This window comes from Pipra filicauda, unplaced genomic scaffold (assembly GCF_003945595.2).
Source record: "Pipra filicauda isolate LSUMZ 115617 unplaced genomic scaffold, ASM394559v2 scaffold62_size3274119_pilon, whole genome shotgun sequence".
Lineage (NCBI taxonomy): Eukaryota > Metazoa > Chordata > Aves > Passeriformes > Pipridae > Pipra > Pipra filicauda.
The window spans coordinates 3,238,340-3,266,023 of NW_024104787.1; the positions used below are offsets into that span (position 1 = coordinate 3,238,340).

At 38.9% G+C, this 27,684-nt stretch overlaps 1 protein-coding gene across 2 annotated transcripts in view; it reads right to left on the reverse strand.

Moving 5' to 3' along the window:
• Nucleotides 1–25,917, reverse strand: part of FBXL2 (F-box and leucine rich repeat protein 2) — a 51,594-nt gene extending 25,677 nt beyond the window's left edge. The window contains exons 1-2 of one of the 2 annotated variants that reach the window (XM_027729226.2): nucleotides 25,815–25,917; nucleotides 11,985–12,046 (exon numbers count right to left, since the gene is read on the reverse strand). In XM_027729226.2, the coding sequence (XP_027585027.1) occupies nucleotides 11,985–12,046; nucleotides 25,815–25,817 (65 nt within the window). In that variant the 5' untranslated portion in view covers nucleotides 25,818–25,917. Of the gene's footprint in view, nucleotides 1–11,984; nucleotides 12,047–25,377; nucleotides 25,429–25,814 lie in introns of those variants that run through there. The other variant, XM_027729225.2, reaches the window with a different exon arrangement.
• Nucleotides 25,918–27,684: the final 1,767 nt, after the last annotated feature.

Here is a 27,684-nt window from a genome sequence, read left to right on the forward strand (position 1 = left end):
AGACACTTTAAGAAACTTAGCAGCATTTAATGCACAAAATACACACTTAATGTGCTCAGAAAGACTGCTGGACAGATAAGCACTGAAAAGCGTTCTCTCTCTTTTAAGAACAGCGTATCAATGATCTACCAGGACCCTCTTCTGAAATCACCCTTCTCCCTTTCACCATGAGGGAAATGTCAGGAGATGAAGGAGGTTATTCTAGAGAGCTGCAAAAGTTTCTTGGCTTGTAGAAGCTTCCTCATAGAACCACTGTACGAGTGGAATCTGAGGATCATCTCAGATTTACAGAAGGACAAAAGACAGTTTTCTGTGTTATTTGTAACAAAGAAAGAACTCATGACACAATACTCTTGCCTAAATGAAGAACACGACATGCTTTAGAAGTGATGTATCTCAGAAATAAGAAACAACAGAAGAAACTGCAAAATGTTGAAGAAAGGGTATTTTATACACCCCCACTACTATGAGTTGTCTAGCAGTCTGTCTTCATGTTTCATTGTTTATTGCTGTTAAGAGATTAACATTGATGCATGATTTCTGTTAAAAATAAAAAGGTAAATTAAAACCAAATGCAGACCAGATGTATTTATTTCTGCTTCATTCTGTATGAAGTGACTTTTCAAAACGTCAAAAACTGAAAGTGGTTATTCTATGTTAAGAGAAAAAATACTGCAGTAAGTATAAACATTTGTGATGCTTCTAGGTTTGGTGGGGTTTTTTTGTTCCAAAGAAGAAACTTTCCTGCAAGGCAGCTCAAGCTGTCCCCATCAAAACAGACAACAACATTAGGATGCATTATAAGCAAGCAAAAGCACAATCATTGCCTTTCAATTAAATGGTATGATAGGCAAGAGATGCCAGTAAATACTTTCACAATTTGAAAGAGTCATCTTGCTAATGTGCTTGAAAACATTTTTTCCACACTTCTCTATTTCTTTACCCTCTATAATACAATCTTACATGTGCACCACTAACACACACTAGCTTGTCTCCTTGCAGTCCCACAGAATTACTAGCAAATACTTACCAGTCAGGAAAACTACCCAATAAGACACAAGACTCCAAGGTTTAAAATCATTTCAAGTCTTTAAAAGACTTCAAAGTCCTTAAGAGACTTTAAATGCGATCAACAAACCGAGATGGAAACACTGACCTTGTCAGTCATCTGTCAGTGTCAGACACTGACACTGTCTAGCACTTAAGGTGAAAGAACATCAGCAGACACTTGTAATTTTAAAAAGTGGAAAAAACTACTGAGGGCAGCTGCTGGTTGTATAGCACTTCTGTCCTTATGACCAAAGCTACATAGACGGAAGCTAATGCAGCCAGCAGCAGCATTAAATTCCACTTCAGTCTTTGGCATGGATTAATACAAGGAAACTGGAAATTAAGTTAATAGATCCACAGTAACATTTAGGATCATTTATTCTGGTTTCTAGTATCCCAGGCTATTCAATTAGTTATCCTGTATCGAGCTCAAGAAGGAAAATTCACTTACCAACAACTGGGGCTTTTGAAGACTTTTCATCCCTAGGCACACACTGCTCTGGACAAGTGCCTCATAGGTTTGGCCTTGGAGATCTTTCAACATTAACAGTATCTGCAGAATGAGCCTCATGCCAAAGGCACAAAGGGTTGTACGAGCTCACGGTTCCTCAACTCCCTTATGGTAAACTTGTATTTGGCTAAAGCCTCACTTACAGAAAAGGATCTATTCTTTATTTGAAAGCCTTCAAGATGTGGAAAATCATCACCTTCTCTGGTAGTTTGTTCCACTGGTTAATCACTCTGTCAAAATGTTTCCCTTATTTCCAAGGTGAATGTCTGACTTCCAGCTCTATGCTGTTTTCTGCTTTTCTTCACCAAATTAAGGAGTACTTTAGCAGTTAATATTTTCTCCTCATCGAGTTTAAAAGCCACTTATCATGTCATCTTTAATTCCTATTTTAACAATCTTTTACTTTAGTTCTTTAAATCTCCTTTTCACTGCACATTATTTTTTCAGTATGTTTTCAGAGCCACTTCAGGCCACTGTAACAGCCTTTTTGACACAGCATCAAAGAAGAATCTTACAGTATCTTGTCCATTTCATCCTCACACCCTGTTCTGGAAGTACACAGTCCAGACCACAGCTCTTTTTGTAGCATTCTTTAGTCCAGTATATCTATCCATGCAAAATTATTCTGTAAAATTAATATTGTTTGAACACACCCCAATTTATCATGTTATTGCCACGTTGTTGCCATGTCTTCATACGCATAAACCATTACATTTGTTTTTGTGTCACCTATAACTTAATCCCCTTAAAACACATTGATATACTGCACATATACTGTTAACTTTTAAAATAAAACCATCAAATGTTAAAAGTCAAATGCCTAAGTAGAAATGTGTAATTTTGGTTGGTAAAGCCAACCCATTGTTTAATCTCAAAGAATGATATTGTCCAAGAACTTATTTTCCACAAAACCACAACTGTCATATTCCTCTCTCTCAATTTTCCATCAAATAAATCTATGGTGAATTTTCCAAAGCACACAGAATAGGAGGCTGAGATTTCTGGTCATCTCTCTCTTGCCTACAGGTGCTGCAGTCAGGATTCATATTCTTCTAGTATTCCGGAATTTTCTTGATACCCAAGATTCACCAAAACTCAGCGTAAGAGGGACACAGACCTTCTTGAGGCATTTTCACTGCAACTTTTATGGTCCCATTAAGCAGAAGTGATGATCTAAGTGATGATTCCTATCATCCCATGTATGGGATGCTTCATTATTCCCTCTGCTATAAACAGACTGTCCAATGTCTTTCCAAACACAGAGATGGCTGAGTCCTAATATTTTGTTTCCCTCCTCAAAGAGCCACAGAGAGAAACACCTATTTCTCAAAACCCCAACACTGCACAGTGTACCTCCTACAGAGAGAGAAATCGAATTGTACAAGAGTCAAACTGCTTCTCTTTTGCCTTTGTAAGGCCTTTCCAAACTTGATCACAGGAGAAATAAGCTTTTGAACTAATGGCCTGGCAATTACTCATTTTAAGTATTTTGATACAATGCCATATGGATTGATAAAAAGTGGATAACAGTGCATACAATAAGTACCACACACACATACTTGACTTCCTAGAATTTTTGGTCCAAACCCCAAAATTTGGTATGACAGAAACACCTGGTAATTTGAAAAATCTTCAACAATAACCTAAGTTATGGTTTTGTTTAATAAATGACTTATGAATGAAATTCCCTTTCAGAACTTCTGTTTTCCATGCTGTTTAAATTTATAGTGGTTTTGCATGCAAAGAATGGCAACAAATTTTATCAAAATGAAAACCAAAGTAACCAGGATGAGAAATACCTCACCGAAGACACCAATCAATCAGATAATCTGCTTAGAAGATCCTTTCAACTTTACCACACTATCCAGTTGTTATAAAACATGCACACAACAAATCTATTATGTCCTCCCCATTTTAGACTATAAATTTCTTACTGATTTGTACAATTCCTTGCATAGTAAATCTGCTCTCATTAAAGTCCTTCACATGCAATATGGAAGAGAAAAGCCTACATACATGGAAAACTATCACAAAAAGACAAAGTACAGCTTTCACAGATTTGATTTTCCTCTTTTAACAGGTTTTTCTTGAAATTTTCTGCAAGAATGCCCAAGTGACAGGGGAAAAGGGCATCAGCCACTCACAGTTCATTTTTGAACTAATAATGTTTGAATATACACAGTGGCAAAGTCTCATAACCACCACAGAAGTCTTGTCATATTCAGTAAATACAAAACACATTTACAATTCTTTACATGTGGAAGGTTTCTCTTCACCCTTTGTCCCCCATTTTACACCCTACTGAGGTATGAGACATTTCACTGATAAGTGTAGTCCAGCAGTATGTACAAACACTAGAATAAAAATATGCAGACTAGAAACCACACAGATAAGCTAAATAATTCATATCCATAATCCATAAAAGTAGAATCTTTCATGAATAATAAATTATATAAATAAATTCATATCTATGTGATTACATTAACTATGCTAATGTTGGTTTACTTCCAAACTTCAACAACTTTGCAGCTAAGTCCTGTAATACCTTATTCAACAAAACCACAAAATAACACTTGCCCTGGAAACATAAATAGTGAGGCATATTTAAATCTTAAGGAATCTGACTATTTTCTATTTTAAGAAAAAAACAACTATCTTTTAGCTCTGTCAAGCCTGTTTTCAGCAGTGTGTTACAAAAGGCTGACGAATGCCAATTGCTACATGAAACACACATGCACTGACTCACCTAATGCTTGACCTTTCAGGTCAGTTATTAAAACAAATCCCTTTTCACTAGAGAGGAGCTATTTTGTAAAGTAAAGCACTTAAACTGGAAACTCTGCTAGATGCTCCAAAACTCTCCAGTAACTTAATCCTGCAGTTTCCACTTATAAACTACTCAGGTCTTTCTCAGCTGATGTACATCACAAGCATTCAATAACAAACATGGCACAAAAAAAACCATTTCTTTGCAAGCCAAACCTCCTTTTCTGTTGCCAAGATGCTTATTGCTACACAACTCTTGCATAAAAGTATCAGCAATTGCAAAATAACAGGCTGACTACAGGATGCCTGATACCTATTTTCAGTTGAAATCAGCTTTTTCTACAAATAATCAGCTTTGCTGGATTCATTTTATAGAGGGCAGCATCTAACTTTTTATGGTCCACACATTACTTGCAATACAAGTAATACATTATTTAAAAAAAAAAATTTACTTATTTGTAAAGTATGACCATGACCAACAGCAACATTTTCAGTAACTAATACTCTTAGTATCTGAAACAAAATGACCAATAATAAACTCAAGAAAGGCCAGTTCTGTATAATTTTCCAGCTTCAGCTAGTCTATAATTTTTTAATACAAATGTCATTTTTATGAAGTGATTTTATGCAGTACAAATTTGCAACTATAGCACATCTTCCTAAATAAAAGCAGTTAGCCTAATGATTCAGAGTGGTTTAACTTGCAGCCCACAGTCCCAATCCAACCTGCTGGCCATTCCAACTATCCCATGGTCTACTTTTATCCACAAGTGAAGGGATTATAATTTGGGCACCAAACAGCCAAAAATCAACTATATCCATGCTGCACTAGGTAAAGATGTAGGCAAATTACACAATGCACTCGTGACATGCAGCCTAGGGATGCTCCATAAACCACGACTACTACTGCATACTTTGGTCAGTCCCTGGAGTAGGATTCAGTAGACCTGATCCAACCTGCTACTGGCCTGGGGCATGACCTTGAACAAAAGACTTCTATTCCTGATGCCTGTGTCTGCATCGTGAACACACAGATGATAAAGCTCACCTCTTCTGTAAATACTTAATGAGTTACAGACAAAAAAGGTCTAATTATTTTTATATGTAGTACTGTTATTTAAACTGTCTAGCAACAATATTTAAAAAAAATAATTTTTTTTATAGAAAGTAGAAGTATCTTTTGATTGCCTTTTTGCTTTGATGGCACTTTTCACACAGAAATGAGGAAGAACATTTCCCCCTCTGCCCACCAAAGCTCCATATAAAAAGCAGACTTCCTTATATCACTGATCCTTCTGAACATTTAGTTTTGATAATTAACAAATTAAGAAACTGAGTTTAAATAAAACTCCAGTTTAAAGGTAAACAAAGCTCTAAATGGAATTAAGTCTTCATTAAATAAGAGATTCTAAAGAGGGGCTTAACAGCAAAGAAAAGAAAAACAAAATGAAACAAAATAAATGGTAAAGTATGATTCCAAGAGGTGTATAAGTCATTAGTATATCCCCTTTAGCTGTTACTCCTACTTCAAATGCTTATTCACTTTTGTTTGTTCCACTGTGACTAATCCTTTGTCACAAGCATGTTCTTACTGAGAGATAATACCTGCACTTGAACCAAGTAATACTGAAGCACTCCATTTATAAGGAAGTCTCAGTTGTTCAGGCAGAAACATTAAAGAAAGTATTTCCTTCACAAAATTCACAAATTTTACTCAGCACCTTGACACAAAAAAACCCCTTTCATTTCCAAATCTTCACTTCTTCATTAACACAGTATACAAGAGCACTAGTGTGTAATTTTCTGCTCCTAGTTCTTTGAGCCCCTCATTCACATTTTAATGGGAATTCCATCTGAAATATCTCTGCCCAAAACTTTCAGTTTTAAGCTTCTCTTGCAGTTGTTTGTGAACAAAAACAAATCACTTAAACATATTAAATAGAGGATGGCAGCTACCTACTCCAATTTCAAAAGGCCAAACTGAATTGTACACATAATCATTTGCAAATGTTTAGCATCTCATACAAAGAAGCCAGAAAACGCGTACAAAGTGCCGACTGGTGAGGCAAAGAACTGAAAAATATAAACTTGCATCTGGAACTGATCTTGGTAAGAATTTCATAAGCAGACAAACAATACATGTAGCAGTGTAAAAAATAGGTCAACATGAGACCTTTCTCACATTCTGAAGGGGGTATGCTGACCACCAAGCTAGTGATTGAGTCTTTAGTTTCCTCAAACAGAGTCCAAGTTCTGTCCTGAATATAAAGTAAATCACTGGAAAGTTTTAAAACCCATTCTATCATCAGAATAAGTGGAAATTTTCCTAACCAAAGCTGATTAATCAGAAAGCGGTGACTTGTTGCATTCTCAGTGTATACTGGAAGTTAGATACATCACCTTGAAGGCTGAAAATACAGAGAAACTAAAAGACTATACATTTTAACATTAGGTACATCATGTTAAAACAAGTAAAAATATTATCGATAGTGTGATATTACTTTTCAATTGCTGCCAAAGCACATAAGGATTCTGAAAGCATCCAGTAAGTCCTAAAATAATTATAATTCTGTAGTTTCCATCAAAATATTTAACTAATTTTCAAAGGCTTTATCATAGGCCTGTACCTATGGCTTATTTGGATCACTTGCTCAGTTGATTTTCCGATCACTGTTTTGGAGGTAAGGACCACTGGAAAGGAGTATATGACTCCATAGGAGTGAGTCACGCTTTAATATTATGCTGTCATCAGTCCCATTGTTTCTGCTCGCTTCCTGCCAACGTTAGTCTCCATATTTCCAGTTAACAAACCTCTAAAGGAGTTTTCTATATTGAACAGTGTGAATTAGGGCTGCTCTGCACTAATTCTTTGGACAGATGTACTTCAGGCACGCTTAATTAAAAGATTTACTTAATAAAAATTACTTGTATGAGGCACTACTAGAATTCGCTTTACAAAAACCACAGATTTGCTTAAAAACACAGAAAAGAAGTTTTACTTTCATAAGCAATTCCTACACAATCAATTAGGTTCCTAATCTGTATGACTGCAGCTTATACACTTGTATCAATTTACCGGGTTTTAATTCTACATAGCTACATTGTAATTGCTTGGCCGACTACTACAGAGGACTTTTAAGACATGAAAACCAGTCTAAAATCAAAATAAAAGATTGCATGTGTATTATAAAACTGGAACGTTTCCCTGAGATTGTCAAACACTGAACAGCAGCCTCAGCTACTCAGGGTGAAATATTACCCTGTTTAATTATACAAATCCTTGAAGTGTGGAAAATGAATCATGTCCCAGATGACAGATTTCTTTTTCTTGCCCCCTCAAAACACATCTATTGTTTGTTTGCTTACAAAATTGTTACCACCTAAGAACTGCTCCAGACAAAAGTTTATATTTTTCAGTTCTTTGACTCACTAGTCAGTACTTTATATATTAAGATACAGCATACAGCAGAGAACATTAGCAGTTAAAATACAAATGAACAAATGTTATCTCTCCTTCTACATGCCAAAAGTACTGGCTGCATCTCCATTTTCAAATGTGTATTATTACTTTTTATCAAGCACAAAAAAAAATTAAAAATTTGAAGCTGATGGAAAGTCAGAACATTCTAATATTAATTAAATCCACTGCATTTTTTTTTTGTTTCCAGTTATTTCCAAACTCATACTGTAACTTTAATAATCCATTGTTTTGGGAGTTTTTTCCTCAGCGATTTACATTAAAAAAAAAAAAAAAAAAAAAAGATGAGCCATTTTAAGGCTGTGACATCTTGCTGGAAAAGTTACCATTGAAGTTGTATTAGCCTGACTTGATTTCTGATTCATCTGACGATAGATATGGGTTTATGAATTTCAGACACCAATGCAAATCCACAACGAATGTCCTGTATATTCAACTGATGCTTTTCCATAAACATATAGGCTAAGAAAAAAAAATAAAGCTACAATCATCTGAAAACTTTGTCTAAATGACATGATTTATAGTACCACCTCACAATTCTTACTTAAACATCATACAATTTAGCATTTAGTCAACCTTTCTCTTGTAATTTATAAGAGCAGAGGGGAAAGAGCATTCCTTGCCAACTGACAAACTAATAGCACTGCAACAGCTAACAGGGGTGACCATTTCTCCTTTAATTTGAACAATACTACAAAACAAAAGTTTTAGAAGCAGCCTATTTCTTCCATAGGAGAAAAAATTACTCCAATATTACAAATGAAAATAAATGTCCATAAACCAGAAAAAGTTACAAATTAAACACCTCCCTCTCTCTACTCCAGCTATTCTACCTCCGTAAATGCATAACTGGCCCCTCCAAACAAAGGTCTTCTTCAAAACCACCACTGCCTATATAGTCAGATATTCTCTTCCTCCTCTGCCAAGTTATCTGGGTCTACTCGAGAAGGAATAAACAATCTCTGGTTTCTTATCTTTTCAAATGAGTTTCTTACCTGAGAAGCTGAGGGTCTCAGCCATTTACTCACAAGTGTAGTAAATGAAATGTGCAAGACATGACACTGCCTTGAAAATCTTCCAATGTATTTCTGATTGTTAGATTAATAATAACAAGAAGAAGAACCTCAGTATAAGACCAAGGCCTTAATTTGATCAACTTTAGCATATACAACTATAACAACAAATGAATAAATTTTAGAGTAGTAGTACTTTGTAAGTCTACCATTAGGAAAAAGTTTCTCATTTTTCAAGAAAAAAAATTGGATTGTTTGTTATATTCAGATTACATAAGTTTAACTACTTGATGCAAATGAGAACAAGACCAACTCTTGCAACAGAAGAAATTGTGTTTACATTTAATTTCCAGATATTTATAACAAGTTATTAACCACTCTTCTTCCATAGGTACAATATTATGTTTTTTTTAAAAAGGGCTGTAGTGCTTTCTCACAGTGTTCATACATATCTGATACAAGCAAACAACAAACTAAGTGCATTTGATGCTACTTTCAACAGTACTTAGTATTCAGTTCCAGCACTGTGAGCAATGTTTCCACTGCAACTGGTTTACTCTCCTTTTAACTAAAAGGTAGACTGCTTAGTAAATAAAGGAAAAATAATTAGAATATTAATTACACTCAATGCAGCAATATTTAATCTCTTCTGTCATAGCCATAGGGCAAGACTATTTTAAAACATGTTGCAGCTTGAGCATAAACTGTTTTAGGTGTTGAAAGACTATTCAGACTCAGTCTTGCAAAAGCCTTTATGTGCAGGCACATAAAACAAATTCCTCTCTGATAAAGCTTTAGACAGCCAGGTTTGTGCCTTGAAATTTCCCTAGGTATCTACACTCTGCAGGGATGAGAACTCAGATGCATGTCCCATCTTAACACTCTCTCTAACATGCTCTTCCACTGGCCTTGTGAGCTTGTCTCTGCAGCAGTACAATTTCAAAAGGAGGTTTACAGAGCACCTCTCCCACTCATCCCCTTCCTGTCCATTCCAAAACCTTGATGGTCAGCACAAAATTGTGGGTATAATGAAACAGGCACTTTATTTCTCTCTGGCAGGGTAGACTGAGTCCCAGCATTCCATATGAGATCATTATGTTCTTTACTGAGAAAGCTGACTGTCCCACTTCAATTTCTCAGATCATCAACTCTTCTGGCTACAGCTGCAATGCTACTTCAGTAAATCACAGTGCAATTGCAAAAAGCACATATGAGCACAAGAAATAGGCGGTTGGCTGAATCAGTTCTGTGTATGCTTGGCCTGGAATATTTTATTTTGTTGCTCCAGCCCCAGGAAGGCTTTAAACCATGCAGAAAGCTTCTTTAGACACTGCCACAACAGTTAGTGTAGTAGCAGAGACTAGCTGCACTAATTCTTCAGCGGTCAAATATATGGTAAGCCTATATATCCTTCAAGTTGCTTTGTAAGAAGTTATCTTGAACACAAAAACTAACAGCTAAGCCACTGGTCCTGCCCAATCACTTGTACACTGGGTTTTTTTCCTGCTGACTTCTTTAAAATCACAGAATGGATAAGGTTGGAAGGGACCACAGTGGGTCACCTGGTCCAATCTTCCTGCTCAAACAGGGTCATCCTAGAGCACATGGTACAGGATTGTGTCCAGACAGTTCCTGAATATCTCCAGTGAGGGAGACTCCACAACCTCCCTGGGCAATCTGTTCCAGTGCTTGGTCACCCGCACAGTAAAGAAGTTCTTCCTCATATTCACATGGAACTTCTTGTGCTTCAGTTTCCGCCCACTGACTACTGTCCTATTCCCTGGCACCACCAAAAAGAGCCTGGCTCCATCCTCTTGACACCTTCCCTTCACATACCTATGGACATTGATGAGGTCCCCTGTCAGTTGTCTCTTCTTGAGGCTGCATAGGCCCAGCTCCCACAGTCTCTCCTCATAAGGGAGTCCTTACTCCAGTCCCTTAACCATCTTTGTTGCCCTCCACTGGACCTGCTCCAAGAGTTCCATGTCTCTCTTGTACTGAGGAGCCCAAAACTGGACACAGCACTCCAGATGTGGCCTCATGAGGGCTGGGCAGAGGGGCAGGATCACCTCCCTCGACCTGCTGGCAATGCTCTTCCTAATGCACCCCAGGATACCATTGGCTTTCTTGGCCTCCAGGGCACACTGCTGGCTCACGGACAGCTTGTTGTCCATCAGGATCCCCAGGTCCTTCTCCACAGAGCTGCTTTCCAGCAGGTTAGCCCCCAGCATGTGCTGGTGCAAGGATTGTTCCTCCCCAGGTGCAGGAGGTTTTTTTTAAGAAAAAATCATCAGCTCAGTTTTAATAACACCATCGCTAAGAACTGTAATTGCACCATTATAAGCAAACATTTATTTTTTTCTTTCACCTTAAAAAATGTTGCAGTGGGCTGCAACAAAACCTATATGTAGGTATAGAAGAGGGTGGTAAGCTGGTTCAGTTCTAGCTCTGGAGTGGTCACATCCAATCAAGCAACAGCTCCACATCTGGCAGCTTATACTTTGCTTGAAATCAGCTTTCAACAACCTGAGGGCATGAAGACATCCATTAGCGTGTCTCAGTCATGGGTTGGACTATTTCATCTTGGTGTTGCAGTTAACTTCACAAAGATGATCTACTCGCACACCAGCAAGCTGATAATATTTATGAAAAACTGAATGACTACAGTAAGAAAGATCCTCCTGGTGGTTTTGCTTTATATAAGACAGAGTAGCAGTAACGGTAACAGACAGTGCTTTTCACTGTGGTGACTTTTTTGGAAGCTTTGAAGTGGAATTTCTATTTTATTTTGCTGTTCATGACACAGAGTGTGAACTACACTAGAGAAAGAATTATAAGCTCTTCAGACAGATAAAAAACATTGTGCAGTATGGAAGAGGTCACTACCTGGTACAGCAAAGTTTTTTGGACATTATATTTCAGTTCTTTTTCTGACATGCAAGGAAAAGATCACTATTAAATGACATGTTCCATGGTATAGTATAATTTGAACACGTTAAAACAAATCAAGGCAACAAGTTCAAGAATTCCAAGAACTAAATCAGGTATGTTGCTATGTATTTCAAGAGGATTTAAGAAAGAATGAATACCATTTGATAGCCTGCAAGCCACATAAGCAATGTACAACACTCAGATTTTTACTCCTTAATACATTATGTAGAATTACCTTAACAGAAGTTCTTTGGGTAGTTTTTTGTTAATAAGGGCTTCATCATTATTTGAGAAAACCTAGAAACAGACAGAAAAAACACCATTTTAAAGACCAACACGAAAAACATCTTTGAAAGAGGCTTTTCATCTTTTATTTAGGTGCTTAATGCTTTTAAATTACTGTTAAGGTCAAGATTTCAACATATTAGTTGTTAATATGATAAAATTATTTCAATATTCAAAATAAGGCCACACCTCCCACATACACCTGCTCTTCCCTAGTGCTAAGATTCAACTGAACAAAAATTGTGGAGCAACTTAATAACCATGAAACAAGCAACCAGAAGCACACTTACACCACACAAAGAAGTATTTTAGGTAGTAGGGAAACCTGGAGCAATAGGAAGACACATACAAACACACTAGTTGCACAGTCCTAAAACTGGCCCACTTTCCAGTCATTCAAGTCACTCCCTACAGAGCAAATACTTTGGCCCAAATATGTGAGTATGGATAAAATATAATAATCTATAGATTTAAATAATATAGTGCCACAGATAGGATAGCAACTGCTATATAAGCAAAAGAAGCATGTCAAGACACACTACAAGAGAAACTGAAAATACCTGTCACCCAGAACTTCATTTTATTAACATATATCCTAAGAAAAAGAAAATGGAGAGACTAAAAGAAAACACCGAGGGGAAAAAGCAGGCAATAGCTAAGATTGTATAGGAAAATGTTTCTACAAAAGGAGAAAAGGATCAGTCAATAGTAAAATAGAAAGACTGAAAAAAGGAGATGCTGACCAGCTTTATAACTTACTGTAAATATTTAGGTTTGAGAAATTTTAACAGAGAAACACAGCAATAAACAAAACAACAGTGAAACAGTGAACTGGAATTTAAGGAATGATGGCAAAGACTAGAAGATGTCAAAGCCCCAAGCAACCACTTTCCATGTAAAGAAAAGACCTTTATGGAGTTCATTTGCTGTACAAAATACCAGAAACAAAAACTAGAGAGAAGGATCCCAAATACATAAGTTTTCTGAATGCCAATAGGTAAATATGAAAATCATACAAAACAGAAACACGAAAAACAACTGGAAGGAATCTTCTCCCTTCACTAAGAATATGCTGTTCCTGACTCAAGCATCAGGGTATCATTGTTCATCCTACCATCCACACACGACATATTTGGCAACTATTTGCTTTGTTCCTTGGTTTAAAAAAAAAAAAAAAAGAAAGAAAAAGAAAAGAAAAAAGGAAGCGCAAAAAGAAGTGGTTCTGTAAGAGGGTCCATCAAAGCAAAGAATGAAAAAGAAGTCAAATATAAGCTTGGCTCTGTCTTCATAAAAGAAGGGAGACAGCAGAAAGTACATATCTGGGAATTTTGAAAATATTTCCCTCAAAAATACTATTAGATTTGAAAACTTCAACTTCCTTCTGGTCGCTGTCAAGAACTCTTTTTCTCTTCCAGTACATCCTAGGCTGATTCCAGGTCTACCTGCATTCTACTGTTTCAATTTTGACACAGATTTCTTCACTCACTACCTCTGTGCACAGTTATCCACATATCTAAGAACAATAAAACTGTCAACTTTCAATAGGACTGAGAAGTTTAATCGAGCTTCCTTTTCTGGGAACTGGAGCAGCACAGTTATTCACAGACTAAGGACTACAGACATTGTAAGCATAAAACAACCATGCATATACATGTCAATAGGACAATTCCAGTTCCTTCAGAAGAGAGGCAATGGCTTTAAGCAGTTCCATATGGCTGACCACAGGTTAAGCTTTGCTCTGGTTGTGTTTTATATCCAACATCCATGGCTGTTGATATTTTCAGCCTTTAGGCTGAAATACACCATGTACATCAACACTGTTTTTAGAACTGGTTGACTGCTTCTGAGTTTGGCAACTGATAGGTTTATGAACTAATTGCATGCATGCCATTTTAATATTATATGCTACTCACAGTTAGCAGCTTCTAGCCTGAAAACAATAGCATAAATAGGGATTCATTTTTTTAAAAAAGAATAGTCAAAACATAGGCCTAATTGTGTTTACTGCAGCACTCATTCAGAAAAAGGGGACACATAGGCCATTCTCATAGAACTTAAGCTCACTAAAGAGTAAAGTGAGGAAGTATTCTTGTGCACTACAGGTTAAAATAATAAGTTGCAAAAAAAAAATGTTACCTCTGGGAAAGCACACAAGATTTGTGGTAAAACAAGTGAACTTAGATCTCATTAATTCTGGTTCAGAATCTGAACATTCAGTATCACAGACTACGAAAAATCCTCTTAATTATTTTGCAGTGGCAGATAGTTCTTCAAAAGTTACATCATCTAGCATACACTTCCCACATATATTTTTAAATAAAGTTACTTTGTGGACTGCTATTAGTTTACATGTGTGCCCTCACTTTGCCTGTATAAAAGCTGTTATTATCCAGTTTTTCTGGATAATAACATAGATTCTCATAGATATCTCATATGGAGATACATATAAATATGCTCACTATGTGTGAGGGTAACACAACATTAAGTTGGTAAGGTATGAGGCAAGTTACTATTTAACACAAAGAGCTATGATGTGTGCTCAAGCCTTTAGAGTATTTCCAACTACTCATCAGCTCCTGCATTAATAAGTCAAATCGCTACAAATCATAGCACAGTTTTTTGGGAATAGTAAGTATTTTTCTACTCAGGCCAAGTTGAAATGTACAATCAAAGCTAAACATACAATCAAACTGGCAACTCTTATGGGAAAAAGGCTTATTATAATCTTTATGTAAGATGATAAATCTAAAGTTCAAGTTGGACAGACAAATTATTTTAAATACATGACAGCATATCTGACCAATATGGTTCATTTAGGAATCCCAGTTAAAATTGGAAAAAAATGCAGCTTTTACTACATACTACAAGTGTGTGATGTATTCAGCCCCACAAAGTACCACACCTACTACACAAGTCACAGATGAGGCCACAAACAGATTCAAAGCTGTTTTCCCTCAGACAGTAACTTTTATGTGTTCTTGTACACGTTAGCTACAATTCTCGTATGATAAGATTATTTTTATGGAATAAGTACATTTAGAAAAATGAAGGTGTCTCTTTATAGTACTCTTTTACTCTGTGCAAGTTTATTAGCCTCTAGAGCCACACTGCATTTGCATCTCAGAGGAAGCAAGAGGCTTCTTTAAAGGCTCTTCAATACGTTTTCCCCGAATGGAGAACAGACACGGGACAACTGAGGCAGTCATCTTCTAGATGGACACTTGTAATGTGATTTTTAATGCATGCAAGCAGAGAGAAAAGACAGAGAGTGCCAACAGGATAATATATTTATTCTTTGAACAGTTCCTGATAATTTAAAACTTCTGTTAATGAAACAAATACCCTAGTACATTCATGTATCACTTCTCTGAAGAAAATAGTGCTGTCAATTTTTACTTCATTTTTATTACATAACCTCTAGTTTTCTGTTTATTAAAAAAAAAAAATCCACCAAAAACAATCAGTCAAGGAAGTGTTCAATCACTGTAAAAAATATTCTAGTATTCTTGTCAAATATCATTTATTTTTCTTCAGTTAGAGATGGTACTGACAATGACATGCCCTCAAAATACCTGTACACAGTAATCCAAAACAGCAATTAAGAATATCCTGAATGTAGAAAGAGTATTTCTTCTCTCTTTGCTTTTGCATTTCGTAGCAAGTTTGACTGTGTTAACGACAGGGTATCTCAAACGCTAGAAAAGTTGGGTTTAACTGTATAAAATGTAAACATAAGAAGAAATACAGAAGATCTCTACATTCCTAAAGGAATTGTGAGAACAAACAAAACAAAACCCAAAAGAGAAAATTCTAGTTGCTTATTCCTTGAATCTTGAGCCATTTCTTACATTCCTTGACTGACCTCTCTTGGTAGTATCTTCACTGTTCTTTTGAAAGATTGGTTATAATGAGCTAAAAAGGCAGCATTTTCTTGAAAAATTACCTGATACTTTTGTACACTAAATTTCTTCAGCTTTTTAAAAATTTCTTTATCATAGAAATAAAGTATCCATTTGTGTAAATCTGTCAAACACAAAAAGAATAATCTCCCTATTTTCCTTCCCCTTTCATGTTATTAAACATACTAATTGCCACTAGTCCTAGAACATAACTCCTTGGTACCCCACAGTTACCTTGCCACCATTGAAAGCAACACATATTAATCTCTTCTGGTCTAACAGTTAGTGATAAAGGTCTCCCGTTTCCATGAAAATTAGTGATATGAAGAAATCTTTTCTGATAGAGTTATTTCAAGATCAAAATAAGGTTATACTATTAATTTTGGTGATAGTCCTTATGTTTTTTTAAGGATGCAATTCCAGTTGTCATTCAGTCCTCTACTAAAGAGGACTATTTTCTTTACAGATGAAACAGTTTTGCTAGCAGCTCATCCATTATGGCTCAGTTCCACAGAGATATTTATGTATCTAATTTCCATTGAAATCAGAGTAGATAAGGACTTTCAACCTGTCAACTTTTCAAATCAAAAGTTATTAAAAACCCAGACACTCAAAAATAGCCTTGCTTAGTAGCACACTAAAGGAATTATGGGCAAAAGTAGATTTGGGAAAGATGGAAGATGAACTGTGAAAGACTCTAAAGAGCATCAGCAAAAAGAGAAGACATATATACTGAAAACAAAGCTGAAGTATTTATCAAGTCAGGAAAAAACCCAACGTTGGGTCATTTTGACCAAAGGAGACAGTAGGTTAGAATTAAACCCATGTATTTCCCCTCCATGGTTGACAGAGCACATATCCTAGTTAAATTGTAAATACTGCCATATGTATAAAGCATCAAGTCTCTGAGGTTTTCACTGGCAAGAACAGTATTTATTAAATATTATTTATGCAGTACTAGACATGGTAAAAACAAGATGTTTCAAAGGAAAATCCTGACAAAATAAAATTAAAGTTTTATTCAGTTCCCCTGATGTGCAGATTTTTGTTGACAAACACAAAACCCAGAAGCCTGCTACACCTCTCCTCCTCAGTGGAGACACATAATTGTTGCCAGAGCAATCTTCCCTTCACTGACCTACTGAAATTGCCTGCTGCTATAGTGGTAGGAAAGGTAGCAGATCAGCTTTGCTACCCAGAGCAGTTCACGAGCAAGCTAAAGTAATGAATGGCATCCTCAAAAGCTCTCTATTTAAACACACCAGAAAAATGGAGGAGGAAGAAGAAAAGAGAAAACAGTGTTCCTTTACCATAAATTTCAGATTATCTCACATGTTACACTACAGCATAAGTGTTCTCTAATGCTCAGAGAATTGCTGCTCGTTGATGCTTCCTCCAGAAATGTACAATCAATGCATCAGACAAGCAGACAGGCAGAATCATTTAACACTATGCAAGTGGCAAAACGTAACCGTATCCAGGCAACAAAGGGAGCGTTAGACAGGATATGCATTGCCAACAGAACTGAAATAAGTGATATGGAAGACACAACAGCTGATGGCACAGCACTGGTGCTAAATTAGAATCCATGGTAAAGCTTTCTGTACAATCAATAAAAATTTTGACACGCCAAAGTGAACCTTGAAATGCAATCCCATCTTGAACAAAGCTTGTCTACAGCAGAGACAGACTGGCAAAGTCTTTTATTTCAACAAACAGACACTGTGTGCCCTCCAGGCTCCCATTCCTGTGCTCCAGCTGCTCACCCTGCTCTGGCTTTGACTTTGTGCACTTCAAAATCCCACCCATCCTGGTCTGTTGTGGTCACTAACCTTTTTTTCCCTTTGGACACTCCCTACTAGAGCGCAGGGCATGGTCTTCAGTAGACTTACAGCTTCCTCCTTGCTGCCAGATACCCAATGGATCTTTAGCACTGGTCTTTCCTTGGGATATTTTCTCTTCCAACACTGTGACAAACTGACTGATCAAAAGCAACACCTCCTATCAAATATTTCTGTTCTTACTGTGCTGGTCATCTTAAACAATTAAGGCTCACCTTCAGAAACAAGATCAAATACACCTGAGAATATCTCCCTGTCTTTCCATAATGCCTTCCAATGACTTAGGGCTGCTTATAAGGGCTATAATGCTTTTAAAGTTTCCCCCAGAATAAGTGCTGCCCAATATAATAAAACCTTCCAGATAGAGGCAGCTGGCCACACCGCCCACTTTGCTGCTTGATTTTCTTCCAGAAGAGGCATCATTCTAATTTTGCCGGCACTGGTACTCATACCACATCATTCACATTTTACTGGAGGGCATCAGCCTGGCTCTGCAAGGCCCTGCTCTCACTGGATGAAAGATCAAGGTCATTTGTGAGCTGATGTCCACAGCTGCACAACTCTACCTTGAGGCCTTTGGCTGTCCCAACTCAACTGCCTCCTAGTGCAGAGCAGAAGGTGCTTGGAGGTTGCCTTTCCTGCTGCCTCAAGCGCATCAGCTCATCCTCAGTTGATCAATTATCTCACATCACCCTTTCCTGTGTGTTTTTCAGAAGACCAGCCACCTATTGCTAACAACATATTTGGAAATCACCAATCCAGTCTTTTAAAGACTAGGGCTTTACTCCTGCAAGAGGTCAAGGTATTAAGGTGTAACAGGTTTGCCTGACCTGCACTACACAGCCTTGTTTCCTAAGTCACCAAAAAGACAGTAATCCTCTCATCCAAGTGTGATGGTTCCTACTTTTGCATGTTAAAAATTATGAAGGGGAAATCCAATGGTTAGCAGAATTATTGATCGACCTAATTACTTGCAAGCCCAAAATTCAGTTGAAAGATAACATTTTATCAATACTTGCTATCATGTAACTAATGTTCGGTAGCCTGCATGACAGAAAACACTATGTTCAATCCAATACCTCACCAAAAGAAACTGGCATTACAGTACTATTTGCAAAAAAGCTTTGCAAGTTCTGCTTCCCCCCACGTTGCTCTGAGATAGGCGCTACATGGAAAACTAACCTTTCAGGTTATGATCCACCAAGCTCACACTTTGCCTTCAAGGCATCTTGTTCTAACCACTGCCGGAGATGGCAAAACAAACCTGAACCACGTGGAAAAATAAACTACTCCTTACCTAATCTTCCATGACTAGAGATTCGTTCCGATCAGGAGAGGAAAAAAAAATAAATCCAACAACTACCATTTAAACAGTAAGAAATTTGGAAAAAGCTGTTAATTGTATCCCCATATATTCTTTAAACATACACAGAAAGACAGCTGAAAAAACAGGTCTGACAAAGCTTTATCCTCATCATCTGTTAGTCATATACTGATTGGCAAATCTTTTCTTGTTTGCTTTCCTTAAAAAAAAAATTGATGACTGAATATTTCCTTTTTCAGATAACTATCCATTATTCCTCTTTTAAGGTTATTCTCTCCCAAACAGAAACAGTACATGATGATGCACTTAGATATCTTTCCTAAAAAAATAAATAAAAAATAAAGCATTCAATTAACAGTTCAATCTACAAATCACTTTTAAGTGGAACATGTGGAAACCCATATCATCTACTTTATGGGCTTGGACACCAACAGACCCGTGGCAGAAAATTAAAATCAAATAGGAGAAGCAGTTGTTCCCTGTAGCCCATCACAAGGCTGATCATGCATCGTATGGATTCTGTACTTCTTAACCATCTAAATGACAAACCTCTCCTTAAGCATCAAGCAGAATCTCAAATGCAATTTGCAAAAGCCTAAGTTCAAAACACTTAAGAAAGGTACTTTCCTTTGACCGCTCAAGCAACTTTGAGACTCTACACAGACACACTGAAACAGAATCTAAGGCAGCTTCCAACACAACATCCATAAGGACTGTGTGCTCAAATTACAGTTTGTGTAATCCCAAAAATAATTCATTTGGTGTCACACAGTCTTGTAAAATCATGCTATAAATACACATTCTCAAAGCATTCAGAGCATGATACATTTCTGAAAAAAAAAAAAAAGCAGTCTGAGAGAAAAGTTACTGTCCGCTCATTTTAATGCAGCAATATTTGGTTAAGGATAGCCATTCAGTGTCAGCCATTCAGATTTAATCCACACAACAGAATCATCAGAGCCCGTAGGAGAACATCTTTCAAAACTCCTCTGAATCACAACTTCTTCATGTAGCTGTTTTTACTGACATACATATGGCTAAGTTTTATTCCCAGTCTCCAATATCAGCATACAAACTAAAAGACTGATGGCACGACAACAGAGACCTGAAATCCTCCCAGAGTGTTCACGTGGAGATTCTTCTGCAGGTCCATTTCCCCAGGAGTTTGCACTGTTCTAATTTGAACTGACAAGAGTCCTCCCTCCAGTCACGCAATCCCACACCCAAAAAGGCTATTCTTATTATTGTACTTAAACTGTAAATGAAATTACAGCTTAAGTACTGACTGTATGGTTGAAATAGAATCCCTTCTTCTAAGCACCTGTGAAACAGAAATTTTGAGTAACAATATCCCCCCCACACATAACTGCTCTTCAAAAATATATGTGAGACATAAAAGGTATAGTTCGTTACAGAAATAACTCTATAGTTTCTACAAAGCCATTTCAAGGCAGTGCTTGATCTGCCTCATAAACACTATGTCAGAACTGAGGTTTTTTTCCTTAGTAGTGAGCATGAAATTTTTACTATGAAGAGTAAACCTTCTCTGCAAGGCAATCTCCCTAGAGAATGAACGAGAAAAAAAAAGATGACAAAATCTACATTGTGGCTATACACACCATATAGGTAGTGCATAATTAATACAAGCTTCCATATATGTAATGTATAATTAATAAAAGCTTTCAGGTATAAGAGACAAAATTAGGTACCTCTTCATGATTACAAGCAGTAATTACAATTGACTTCAAAGGAAATAGCATCATAGTAGCATTTCCAAAACATCTTTTTAAACTGTTCCAAGAAAGGTAACAGGTTGAGATTAGAAGAGTAACTGGACATTCACTCAATTCTCAGTATTTGCCAAAACATATGGTTTTTGAACTTCCGCAGAAGTAAAATGACCTTGATACTTTCGTTCTAGACGTAGTTCTGAAAGCAGTTTATAATCTACAAGCACATTTAGACATTTTGCCCCTTAATATTTAGATTACTACTATGTAACATCAAGCCATGATATGGAAATGCCTTTTCTCTGTGAAGCTCTGACCTCAATTTCAACCTCTGAAGACAGACAAACTCGACATACTGGTAGAGTTTCACCTTTATGTAGATTTGATGACGTTCTTGTCTCCTTGATTTAAATTTACAGAACATACTGAGTAACCAGTTGAACGGCAACCAAATCCAATGAAACCCAAAGTTAGTGTTTCCTTCCGCCTACCAAGGAGAACACAGGAAAACACTGGGATAAAAAAAGAGAGTATACCATGAAGTGTGGCCAATATTTTAAGTGCTATAGCTTGATACCAAATTTTAAGTACTTTTGTGTGGGTTACACAACAGCAGTTCATAGTTCCAAAAAGTCATAAATGTGCAAGTCCAGTCCTCCAACACAAAGATAAAAACCCAGAGGGAATCCCTCAAGAAATTGGCTGTAGTTGGTTATGTCAGCTGAGGTGCCCTGGTATCAACTGTTGTTGCATTTCCATTGTCTCTCAGTACCCAACAGAAATTATTTTAATCCATTTAAACACTTAAATTCATACTGTAATTTTGTGCGGGTGGGTTTTGTTTTGGTTGGGGATAGGAGGGAGGTCATTTGAGACAGCAAAAATCAAGCATCTTACAGATTCTGTGCTTTCTTCTCCTTGACCAGGTAAATAACAAATCCCTCCTGAAGTATCAGACACTCAAATGTAAGTTGCAAAAGCCCAAGTTCAAAACACCTGAGAAAGGTACTTTGACCACCCAAGTAACTTTGAGACTGTACACAGATATACTGAAACAGAACTTAAGGCAGTTTCCACCATAACATGATTCAAAGGGAATCACAAAAATAATCCGTTTGGCTCCACAGAGTCTTGTAGAATGACACTATAGACACAGATTTTCAGACATTCATAGACATTCGGACATTTCAAAAATGTAATGTAGTACATTTTTTGAAAAATCAGGTGGAGAAAAAAGTTTGATCTTCACAAACTAATTGTTCTTCAATCTCAAAGACAACTAGGTTAAACTTTGAGAGACATACAAGTAATTTCTTGATCCAGAAAAAAAAAATTGAATTGACAGAGAGATACCAGTATGCTGTGAATTTTAGGTCCATCATTATACTCTTTTAATGCCTTATGCATACGTTTTTCTGTTGTAACAAAAAACAAAGGCTTCCTGCATTTTAAAGAACGCAAATCTGGTTTTCCCCATTTAGAAGTTACTCTGTGTTTACAATCTTCCTTCTCAGAAGCTTTACAAACAATTAGAATATCCCACTCCGTGTTAAAAGTTCAAGTGGGAAAGCTGTTTTGTAAAAGCTTACGCAGACAGCCGGACTCCAATCCTATCACGTTCAAATCACATCATCCAAAATGCACAGTCAAATATGATCAGAAATTGTAACAGTTCTTGCATTGTGCTAAAACATACAGGCGGTGATGGGGAAGAAAAAAGAAATCTATGGAGAATATGGATCAGCTTCCTAAAAAGATTATTAGAAAGAATGCAAGTCACGTTGTGGCTATTGTTTAAACTATCTCAAGGGAAAACTCTTTGGTGTCAAAATTTCATCTGGTTTTGTCCTACTTAGCATATCCCATTTATGCACATTTCTAATTCAGTAGAGAGACTACCAGAATTACCACATCAGTTGATAACAATTTACATGAAATTAATGCAGTTATTCTGACTTCTAATTGACGAAACAGCTGAAGTACTGTTAATGTGTAGCCTTCTGCTGGGATTCAGATCAATATTGTCACAGGGCCAAGATTAGTACTACTTTTCTACACTAACCTAAAAATAGTTGCCATGCTTCAGTGAAACCTGACTTTTATTTGAAACTCTGCACATCTGCTAGCCCCATGTTATCCCTAATTTTAACTAAGATGACTAAATATTCCAGTGTGTTGTCAAAATAATCAAGCAATAAGCTAATAGTCCTTCTGATTTTTAGGAGCACTGATATTTTCTGTACTAAAAAGTCTGGCTCAAAATTAATTCTATGAAGCAATGAAGAATTAAGAGGGAAAGAACAACCTGAACAGGACTAACCCTATAAAACGGAGCAATTCAAGTATAAGCAGGGGTATATAAATAACAAAATGCTTGAAAAATATGCGAAGAATAACAAAAATGGTGCTGTTCCATCCTTTTTTTATCAGCTCAAGTGCAAGGAGCTGCCCAATATAAGAATCTGCATAGCAGTAAGGCTTATCTGGTATAATTTCTGAGATTTTACCTGTGCAGTTATAGCAACAATTCAGTGCTGCTTTGTAGATTCCACGTCTGCTGAGTTTAGACTGCTAAAAATACCTAATTGGGAATGTCAAAATGGACCACAAAGGAAAACTTCATGTCTGAGGTCCGGTAAATGGAAAATATTTACTTACAGAACCATAGAATCATTAAGGTTGGAAAACACCTCCAAGTTCATAGAGTCCAACCTTTGACCGAACATCAGCACGTCGACTAAGCCATAGCATCAAGTGCCATGTCCAGTAGTTTCTTGAACACTTCTAGGGGTGGTGACTCCACCATCTCCCTGGGCAGCTTGTTCCAGTGCTTGACAACCCTTTAAGTGAAGAAATTCTTCCTGATGCCCAACCTGAACCTCCCCTGGCACAGTTCATTGACATTTGGTTAGTTGCTTTTTCAGTCTGTAATCTTTAAGTTTAGAACATGAGATAAATCCATTTTATTCAACTAACTTTCAAGATACTGCATCTTCTCAAATGTGGAAAAAGATGTTTGATGGAATACTGATACGGAGCAGGACATGTCATTAAGTCACATTATAATCACTTCACCAATACTGCACCATCCACAGTCTCATTTACTTATGTTTACTCCTCCTTGTAGCAATAGATGCATCCTAAAACCTTTGCAAACCATACCCAGCATGATTCTACATAGAAGCCTACTGCAATCATACACAGTCTATCCACATTTTTATTCCATCTCACATCTTAGCTTTCAAGGTTGCTTCGTTTAGGTTCAAAACATATAGGCTAGAATTGGGAAGGAAAAGAAGGCAAAGCGTAGAGGAAGAAAGAGAAGGTTCATGAACAAGCCTTCATGCAAAGGAATAGGTTACACCACCACAGGAATATGGTTCTTCCCTTTGTGTGGTTGAGCACTCCCTCCCCCTCCCCAGAACTTGATATAGGAAACCTACTATCATTACACATACATAAATATACACATAAAGTGATTTTGTGCCTTAAAATAATTATGCATTTCTCCAAGTGTGACAGGCCAGCAACTGTGCCTTCTTCGTGCATCTACCACTCGATCACTGAGAAACAATGAGGCATCAGACAATTAAGTTATAATTGAAAACAGGGATCGTACCAATTACACCTTTCCGAACATGCTGTGCCTGTCCCTACACACTCCCTACACATGCCTTGTCATCTTCCTTGCACAAACATCCTGATGCATCTCTCCCCTGCCTCTCGCTGCATACACGTTCTGTATCACGTCCCCACAAGTTCTCCCCATAGAGCAAACCACAATCACTCTCCCTCCTTCACTGCACCCTGCACATATGTGTGTTCCATGTCACGCCATCCCTAGATACAGGTGCAACAAACCTTGTGCCCACAACACACATACCACAAATCTGTCATAAATGCATCTGTGCACACACATCAAAACATCACAGCTATGCACACTCACACATACAAGCCACTGCTACTCCATACACACAGAATACCATACCCTCTATCTGCTATGTACATATAAAAGTACAGATAATCCTTGCCACACCCACAGCATACATGCCTTTAAAAATATCCACAGATTATGCCACACCCAATATTCACTCTATATACACGCAGGCACAAGCCCATGCCAGACAGCAGCGTGCAGACACAACTACACACACACACGATGCCATGTCATGGCCCTGCACACAATGTCACATCCCTCCTACAACACAAACACACACATATCCGAAGCCCAAATCGCAGCAGACGCACACGCGCTGACAGAGGCATAACATTACGCTCGTGTCCTACTGTGTATCTGCTACATACACACATCCCAGGCCACACCCTGGCTCAAGGCACATGTACAAGCACATAGCTCAGCGCCCAAACCCTGCGCATCCACACCGTGACATCCCGCCCCTGTCCTGTGCACCGACACACGCCTTCGCTCCCTCCCTACTTCACAAGGGGCACGACACACCTCCATCACTGCCCAGCCGCTTCGCACACCCACATGAACACACATCATCCCTCCCGTGCTATCCGGGGGGGGCAACACGCCGCGCCACACCTGACCCGCTCCGCACACCAGGCAGAGCCCTGCCATGGCTGCTCCGGCGCTGCGCTGGGAGGAGGCGAAGGCGCCCGTCACACCTCACCGCTGCCACAGCGAGGGACAGCGCGGCCCCACCTGCCTCGGACTGACTGACTGACTGACAGACAGGCAGGCAGGCAGGCAGGCAGACACTCTGCTTTCCCACCGCCACAGCGGGGGTGGGCACAGCCCCGCTCCGGCCCGCACGCCCAGCGCCGCATCCGCACCCATACGGTGCCCGCGCCCCGCGCTCCCCCGGCCACCACCCTCCCTCCCCGCCGGTGGTGCCGCCCGCACGGCCCCGGGGCCGCCCCGCACGGCCCGGCCGGCGCTCGCTCCCCGCCCCGGGTCGCCCGAGCGGCCGGGCCAGCCCCGCCAGGGCCCGGCGGCGGGGCCGTGCCGGGGCTCCTCACCATGGCAGAGGCGCGGCGGCGGCGCTCCCGGTTGTCCCGGCGACGCGGAGCCCCGAGGAGGGCGCCAGGTGCACCCGCCGCGCGCCGCCGCCGCCGCTGCCGCCGGAGCCGGGGCGGGGCCGCCGCGCGCCCGCGTGACCGGCACCGCCCCTGCGCCGTGGGGCCGCCCCGCCCCCGGCGGAAGGAGGTGGGAGCCCTCAGCCCCGAGCCGGGGGGTGCGGGGTGGGAGCTGGGAGCGAAGGGTCCCTGCTGCTGCTGCCTGCCCTCGCAGAGGTCTGACGGGTGATGCTGGCGCAGGTGTAGCTGCACCCCTACTCCCCCAGTTTGCAGCCTAACACCGTATTTGTGTTGGGCGGAATGCTGTCCTGGCGGCATGGAATCATCACTTTTCGAACAGACCTTGAAGATCGCCCAGTCCAACCCTTCACCCAGTACCACCACTGTAACCCCTAAACCACTAAACCGTATCACCCAGCGCCAGATCCAGATGCCTCTTAGACACCTCCAGGGATGGCGACTCCGCCACTTCCCTGGGCAAGTTATTCCAATGCCTGACCCCCTAACAGTGAAAAAAATTTTTTCTAGTACCTAATCTGAATCTACCCCCTCTCAGTTTAAGGCCGTTTCCTCCTGTCCTCTCACTATAGGCACGCTAGAAGAGACTGGCCCCCAGCTGATTCCAACCTCCTTTCAGGCAGTCGTAGAGAGCGGTGACATGTTCAGTCCGAGATGCTGCCTTGTCAACTAGGGAGGCTTCGTCTGGAGTGCGTGGTCACTCCACTTACGACTACAAGTGTAGATAACCGAGGGATGATAACATCCCAAATCTCTACAGAAAAATCCACAAAAGCTGGTCTGTCAGCGAGCCAAGTGCTTTCAGGCAATGCGTGCTGTCAGTAAGAGCACGGCTTGCCTCTGCAAACACTCTCTGCGTAAAACCACTGTCAAAGCCAAATACAACATTGTTAGTAGCACACTTACGGGTCACATCTGTTCAGCAGTCACAATACTACATGCAGAAACAAGGAGATGGGAAAAACTGTGGAGAAAAAATTACCCCAGCAGGTATTGTTTTCTGTTGATTCAGTCCTTCAGATTTCTAAGAATCATAAGTGGCCATTGCAGAGTAACAGGAGTTTGCTATTTGGAATGGGCTGAGTTCATTCCTTTAAGGAATGAAACATTCTGGTTTGATTAACAGTAAAGAATAGTTTCTTACAAAAGTGTCCTTTCTCAGAACCCACACGGAAATAGTTGGTATATGCACATACCATTTGTTGGCACATCTCTGAATCTACTGTCTTATACTCTCCAGACTTTGGAGAATGACCTGGTTCATGCAGTTGATCTGGTTTGTATAGTAGGGAAGAAAGCCTCAGAAATGTGAAATATGTATAAACAATTTAGACATGCTCAGCTGAATTGCAGAAGGCCCAGACTAGCAGTTTCTAAATTCTGTTCATTCACATTTAAAAAACCCCCACATGATTATCAAGGTTATATATATTTTTTTTAGTTCTTCCCAAATCTCTGGACTGTATTATAAGGATAGTGACAGATTTCCCTATCGCTATAGTAAAAAGAAAGAAATCTAGGGAGTTAGGATCAGTTCAAGTTGCAGCAATCTGAAGAAAAAAACCAAACAAATCTGATTTTGCAAAAAGAAGGGACAGTACAAAAGAACAACCATGTTCAATGAAGAGGAGTGCAGGATAATTAGACAAATTTGGATCTATTTGTGCAAGGGAGGCAAGACAGGAGGCAAATGTGTGAGTAGATTCTCCATGGCCTAACGTCAGCTCTCATTTGACTGAAAGCTGTCAGAAGGAATGAAGACTTTACCAAATAAATTTGAATCAATATTTTATGT